At 34.0% G+C, this 7,883-nt stretch overlaps 1 protein-coding gene across 1 annotated transcript; it reads right to left on the bottom strand.

Moving 5' to 3' along the window:
* Positions 1–327: 327 nt before the first annotated feature.
* On the bottom strand, positions 328–2,372 carry LOTGIDRAFT_214858 (hypothetical protein; the record flags this gene model as incomplete). Its single annotated transcript, XM_009055360.1, has 4 exons — positions 2,343–2,372; positions 1,661–2,096; positions 949–1,167; positions 328–657 (listed from the first exon to the last, which is right to left on the bottom strand). The coding sequence occupies exons 2-4, from the start codon at positions 2,033–2,035 to the stop codon at positions 328–330; spliced, it is 924 nt and encodes a 307-aa protein (XP_009053608.1). The 5' UTR covers positions 2,036–2,096; positions 2,343–2,372.
* Positions 2,373–7,883: the final 5,511 nt, after the last annotated feature.

Genomic DNA, 7,883 nt, shown 5'->3' on the forward strand with positions numbered 1-7,883 from the left:
TAGAAAAGAAAATTCCTAGAGATACTTTGAAGGAATTGTGGGATTTTGGATTTTATACATTGCAGTACTTCTGAAGACTATTTACATATATTCAATACTCAAATCAACACTCAAAATGGTACACCTGTTCCTTTAACAATGAAAGTAAGAAAATATCAAAAAAAAAATATCATTTTCAATTCCTGATAAGACAATTGTAAATTTTGATTTGAGTTGATAGTAGTTGATATCAAAATATAATTTATAATAATAAGAAATTAAAGATATACTATATTATAGTTTACAATATATACCAATACCTGTACCTATAAATATCTCACAACATCTCTAAGATGGTACCGCATTCCTATTACCATCATAACTGTAATAATACTTCTTAGCTGAGTCCCAAAATACTAAACTAAGTACCGTATGTGGTCCCAATCTAAAATATGATGCACCCCAACCTTTGTAGAATCCCCAAAAGCCTTCTTTACTCCAAATTTTCCGAAAGCAATCCCCTACATTGTCATACAATAGTCCTTTTCCTGAAGCATCTAAACCCTGGTTATAAAGTCTAGTTGACACCACATCGAATGGTGTCATGAAACACGTGACCACCAATCCACTTAACATACTGGCTAGAAACGATGCCAGTAAACTATCATTGGCACAGATCTGGAAAGTAAGAAAAGTTCCAAAAAGATAACGCTGTAAGCTTACAGTAGATTTTCAATAATTACTTAGTTTCATGAATTTTCCAATTTTTCAGATTTTACAGAGATTCTGTTGTAACTTTATGACACCAGTTAAGTTCACTGATGAATATATACTCATATTGACCATTTCGAGAACAAATTTTATGTTCATTCTAAGACGTAGTATCACTTTAAAACTACTATTGCTAATACAATTTTTCAGTTTAAATTGAAATAGTTGGGTACGATACCATTGGTAAATCAAACATACCTTTGAATCAACGAGATATTGTTTAGTGGAAGAAAAGGTAGATAACTGTGCTGCAGATCCCACAGTAACTCTAGGTACAGCTGCACTAACACCTCTCCATAATCCAGTAATACCATACTCCCTAAATGCTTTGACTAGACCATGAGACATACCCTTGTGAAAATGCTGATGACCAACTGCTATACTGGCAGCAGCTTGAGATTGCAACTGAGTTTTAACCTGGAAAAAAAAATTACATAAAAATATACAAAAGAGAGAAACAACTTTATTTATTTACAACTATGGAGTTCATATCCTTTCTTCCCACTGGTCCTTGCCAAACCTCTGGGCATTGATCTTTCCTGGATTATCTGTAGGTCTGCCTTACTTACAGCTTGGTTATGAAATTGATTTCTGAAGGTCAAACACAGAAAAAGTACACCAGGGGACAGGTCAGGCCTGTAGCTAGCCCAGGGTCTCAAGGGGGGCTAAATTTTTTGAAGGGGGCTCAATCATAGCGACTCAACAAGTCATTTAAGACATCTAAATATTTTAGGTGGGTGGTGGGGGCCAAAAGTTTCTATAGAGTGCCTGGCCCCGGTTGGTCCCCCTCTAGCTACAGGCCTGGTACAAGTAGTAGATCAATTCTATTTTTCGAAACAATTTCATCTGCAATTTTATTGAAAAGCAATTCACTTGATCTTCGAATATAAGCTTTGTAAATCATTCTAACCATGAAAAAAGGACTTCCACAGATAGCGCCAACACATCCTGCAAAAGCTCCAGCCAACACACTTCTAGGGGCACTATGTTTTCCGTTCGAATCTTTCGTTAAGTTCAAATTGATTAGTACTTGATACGTTCCAAGTCGAACGCCGTTCATAAAGAATTGGTACCATAAAGCTGGTATAAGTCCACTCTGTAAGGCTAGCCATCCGTCAGTTTTGGCTACTGTATAAAACGCATGCAAGGCATTACGATAGTGAACAGAATACTGCCCTTTCGATTTTAATTCACCCTGAAGTTGCATCCGAGTCTTGACAACTTCCAATGGGTTTGTAAAGAGTCCTGCACCACATGTTGCTATTCCACCAAGTACAAAGTCCATGTTTAAACTTCTTGGCAGGTTTCAAGATCAGTTACAAATTAGATCTATGTCAGCCATTCATCTGCAATGAAAAAAATTTTTTTTTCAGAAAGATAAATCTTGAATTTTATGTGTATTGAAGTTTATACGAGTCCTGGCCCTGACTCTGACAATATCACAGTCTCGTAACACGTCCAGGAACGTGTAGGGCTAGATTTGTAAAAAAAATATACTGAACAACTCTGGGTGAAATAGGGTGTTTAGACACACCCAAACATGAAACGCACAAAGAATAAAGCAAGATAATGTCAGTACTTACATAATTTACCTGGATATAACACTTAAATCTCATTAGAATAATTCCACTGTCATTCTGTTACTTTCATGCTGGCTTTCTGTGAAGATTTGATACTGATGATGAAACTTACTGATAGCATAATCTTCAACACCTATTAAGGGGAAACAACTCGATTTAATCAGACTTCAGACTACATTAAGCATACAATTTGAGAACAGTACAATTTAGGTCCAATACCTATTGAGGGGAAACAACTCTATTTAATGAGGCTTCAGACTACATTGAGCATACACTTTGAGAACTACAATTTAGGTCCAATGCTTATTAAGGGGAAACAACTCCATTTAATCAGGCTCCAGACTACAATGAGTACAGTTCAATTTGGGAAATCCAGAAAAGAATTGTTGTAAATTGACAATTCCACATCAATTCCAATAGGTTTTCTTGGAACAAAATGGTTCATGCCTAGCCCAGTATATCGATTAATAGGCCTTAGGTCTCATGGCCACTGAATTCGCTTGTTGTATTTCGAAAATGATCTAATACAGACTTAAACAGTCTAACAGTTGTTCAGAAAACATGGGACGGGTGCTAAACAGAAAATAATAATTAAAGAAGTTGGAGTGAAATGTCAGCTATCCGTATCCCTTATTAAATTCGATGACATCATGACGTGATATATATATAAAAAAAATAAAAGGCTACATCCATTTTTATACATTTAGACTACATTTGACATGATTAGATACAAAGGCCCCGTAGACGACAGTTAATCAAAAGCCAATAAGTTCTAAATAAATTATATTGGAATTGATTTTATGTCAAAAAAAAGCATAATAAATGTATTGACTCACAATATAATTTTATTTACTTAGATTTCAACTTTCAATAATTCTATTTACTTAGAATTTAACTTTACATTAATTTTTTATTTACCAAGATTTCAACAGGTACAGTGGCGGCGCCAGCCTTCCGAGACTGGGGGTACAAATAGGGGGCAAACGGACTCTGGCTACTTTGTGGTGGTGTTATAGTCGCAAGCCTCGCATAGAGCGTCTTAGAGGTTTCTCTCAAGAAAAGTGTATTCTGACACATATAAAGAGAAAAAAATTAGACATTTAGATTTTTTGAAAAAAAGTGGGGGTACAATAGAAAAAATACCCCAAACCCCCCCCCCCCCCCCCTCCCCCCTCCCTGTACCCCCTCTGGTGCCGCCACTGACCAGGTAGCTGAATCAATTGAGTCGAAAAAATTCTTAGAATACATGAAAATTTAATAGAGTAGATGTTAGAGCCTGTTTTGACACGTCAATATTTTGTAGAACTGTAGGGACACCAGCTTATATACCGGTTAAAAGTATTCTACCACATATTAAAACATAGCCAAATTTTTAACCAAAATCACATAAACGATAGTGATAGGTAGTGATCTGGGTAATGGAACTAAGCTCACACCCATCACCTTTTCAGCACAAAAAGCGAAAAGACTTAACTTAACTGGAGGTCCTACATTAATTGATTATGTAACGTTGGATACCAAAGCTGTATTTCAAGAGTATATACACTTGTTGACCAAGTTTGAGATTTTAAATTCTATTTCCTGCAGGCAGTTTACTTTTAATAAATCAAAAAGACGTGAACTCACAGATTTGGTTCAAAGCATTCCTTTAGATGTGATTAATGTCCACAAATAAACCCTTTCGATAGTTCAGTTGGTAAAGAGAAAAAGATTAAACTCATATCTCATGTTGATCAAATTTTCCTCATTCCACACCGCATAGCTATGCCCGTTTAAATCAGCTCTGTGAGAAGTATTGAGCTAGGAAGTAAAACTTTCAATTCGTTATTTTTTAAAACAAGATTTAATTGTACAATGGAGATTATTGATTTTGTAATCTATGTCTATTGAGTCTAATAGAACGAAGCTAAATTATCCCTTTGGTGGTACTTGACTCTAGTTCTAATTGAAAAGGAAGTGATTGAGGAAAATATCATTGTGTCAAATAAGCTCACAGATTGCTTCATGTTAGGTGTGAACCTTTATCTTAATATGACTATGAATATGAACGCTATTCCTTCAAAATGCAAATTACTTCAATGTATTCTAAAAGTTAAAACTATGCATGATTAGGCCTTTGTATCGCTCATGGGATTAAACTTGCATAAGCTTAATCTTTGGTTTATTTTGGATTTTAACAGTAAGGCAACAGAAAGACTCTTATATTGCATTCACTTCCAGTTTACTATTCAGGGGACAATGAATTACTGAAAATTGCTGGAATACTTAACTTCAGTCTGATACCAAGAAAAAAGTTCAAAATGTGCGAAAGTCCCCCAAAATCTCACAAAAGGATGTACTTGGGACAATGGCAATACCCTGTGTTGAGAATGTCAACGAGACTTATATAATGTTGTTAATAACAGGAAATAATTTGGGAATTAAATTTAATATTGATGAAATATTGTTGAGATTTTAAACACGAACATTTACCATTAATATAAGCTTGTACTTTTAGAAGGATTTTAAAGTACTTGTATGAGTATGCTATTACTGTGGTGTATTTTGGTTGAAAAATCATTATTCAATTTGAGCTCTGCGCTATAATAAACGGGTTGAAGTATAAGCGGGTTAGGGCTCACTCTTTGGAAACACCTGATACCATCTTTTTACTGCTCTATTTATTTTGGAGAGTTAACAATATTTTTTGTTTGATAATGGTCTAAAAGAAGGGTTTTCAAACTGGGGTTGAATTTTTTTTTCACTTAGAAATGAAATTATTCAGACTTTATTCGTCGACATGAACAGGGTGTGGTCAACCAACAAGGATCCGGAAAATATTAATAGAAAGAAAAGATTGAAAAAACCAGGTACAGATACAGCAAAATTTGAATTGGCTATTATTGATCCAACTCGTGACAATTCATTATGGTTTTATTGCAATTTGTTTTTAACGAGAAGCTAAATAAAGCTATTGTCTATGTAAAATACGTTTTGATTCTAATATTTCGTTCTTCTCGATCAGTCAATTATAGAAAATATATTTTTCTCTTGGGACATCGTGAAAAAAGCAACGATTCATAAAACATTATACTAAAGCGTTATGGAACAATACTTCATTAGACAGCATAGACATCTACTCAAATAAAAGGTCATTAAAAACACTGGTGCGATCCTTTCGAGACTGATCTAATGGGGGAATATCTTTAGATTAAGATTAAGAATGCAACAGTTCTGTAGAGCGTATAGACATTAGAAGGGGACAGACTGATCTAATGGGGGAATATCTTTAGATTAAGATTAAGAATGCAACAGCTATGTAGAGCGTATAGACATTAGTAGGGGACAGACTGATCTAATGGGGGAATATATCTTTAGATTAAGATTAAGAATGCAACAGTTCTGTAGAGCGTATAGACATTAGTAGGGGACAGACTGATCTAATGGGGGAATATATCTTTAGATTAAGATTAAGAATGCAACAGCTATGTAGAGCGTATAGACATTAGTAGGGGACAGACTGATCTAATGGGGGAATATCTTTAGATTAAGATTAAGAATGCAACAGTTCTGTAGAGCGTATAGACATTAGTAGGGGACAGACTGATCTAATGGGGGAATATCTTTAGATTAAGATTAAGAATGCAACAGCTACGTAGAGCGTATAGACATTAGTCCCCCATGGAACGTCTGAGAGACAAGAACGTATAAAAATCACATTTCGAACATAATTAGCAAAGGAATTTGGGCACAAAATTAGGGGGTACAAACCAGTTTTCTTGGGGACATTAAGAAAATAAAACTTTACTCGAAAGCCTTTATAAATTCATAATATATAAAATCTTGACTAAATTCCTAAACTATCTTCATTTAAGCTACACACGATTAAGAATAACATAAAAATGTCCTATATTTTAAAAATCAAATAAAAACAATATATACAGCCGATTTAAATCAACAAAGCTAAAAGTAGAAATATAAGACATCGAACACTCAGATATAGTGCAACTGTCGTGATGTGAATACAAGTTGTTTAACAACCTTACAACTATATAACTGGACAGAAAATGCTGGAATGAAATTCTATTTGATAGGACGGGGTATTGATTTGAATGTTAGAACATTAAGAGTCAATTGTCGACTGTTTTTGGTCCAAGTAAGACTATATAAACTAAGGAAATCTAGTAAAATATTGCCAAGAAATTCATCTTGATTGGATCGAATATTGATCGGATTTTTTTTTAAATTTAACGACTTATGTCTGGTGGTTTGAGTGGAAATTAATATTCTTCAAGATGTGTTTCTGTTCTGTGAAGTGTGACTTAACTTTCAACTGAACATGATTTAAAGAAATGTTTTGTGAGATCAGGGATGACAAGAGTAGTAGCCTGGAGGTAAAACGCTAAACGAAAATTTCCAGATCTGCATTTATACAGATTGACGTTTGATATTGATATTACTTGAGCACCGTCATGATTCAATGAACCGATCGATGCTAAAAGTCACTTCAGAAAAGATATAAATCAGATGTTGATCAAAACCATTCAAAATACTGTTTTAAAAAGTCGATGTAATGATGATTTTAATTTGCGCTTCACATTTCAAATATATACTGTTCAAAATGAATTTCTAAGAGCCATTCGCCTAAAGATTTTTTATAAAGCGAATGCAAATATTAATTATAAGCGTGAAAGAGCCTTTTCTATATTACCTGTATAAGAATAGTTCATTCAAAAATTAAAACAAATATTTAGAAAAAAGTCAATAAGTCTGTTTTTGATTTTCTTCATGCTTCAAGTTTTGTAAACAAGCATTTAACACTAAACATGGGAAAGCCATTTTTGTGTCGATGGTAAGAAAGAACCAAATAGAAAAGAGTTAACCGAATAGAAAAGAGTTAACCAATTAGACAAGTGTTAACCAATGACAGTCGTGTGTGATGGATCAATTATTCCACTCGTGTTATGGATGTAACAGATGATATGAAAGCGAAATATCGTGATATATACTTGTTATTCAATTAGCGATCAGCAGATTTGGTTCAGATCTGAAACTTTTGCAAAACTCCGTGAAAAAAAGTGTTATTGAGTTAGGTGACATTAAATCAAATCATCGAGTATAACATTATATGATAAGCTTATTTGTTCTATAATTACTGATTTTTGAATTAAAATCATTTACAATAGATCTGATAGTACCCGAATGGCATCGATATATGGCATAGGTTACATGGATCTTTATAACGTCTAATCGCCAATTGTATATACATAAACAAATATTGATCTTAAAGTATGTATATCCAGCAAAGATATAAATACTACTTGTGATAGGTGTACACTTCATTTGATAATCATCGTGATTTGTATAATTATTGTGATACGTGTACAAGCCGTGTATTAACTACCTTCTGCCAGAAACTCATCGTGATAAGTGTACGAGAGGTGTACTCACTACCTTCTAGCTTCAGTCACTGTTAATCGTGATATGTGTACAAGTAAAGAGTATACGCATTGTGATATGTGTACATAACTATTATATGAATATAGACTATTCTCCGCTCTATTGACAGTGTTC

The sequence above is a fragment of the Lottia gigantea genome (assembly GCF_000327385.1).
Source record: "Lottia gigantea unplaced genomic scaffold LOTGIsca_24, whole genome shotgun sequence".
Taxonomy (NCBI): domain Eukaryota; kingdom Metazoa; phylum Mollusca; class Gastropoda; family Lottiidae; genus Lottia; species Lottia gigantea.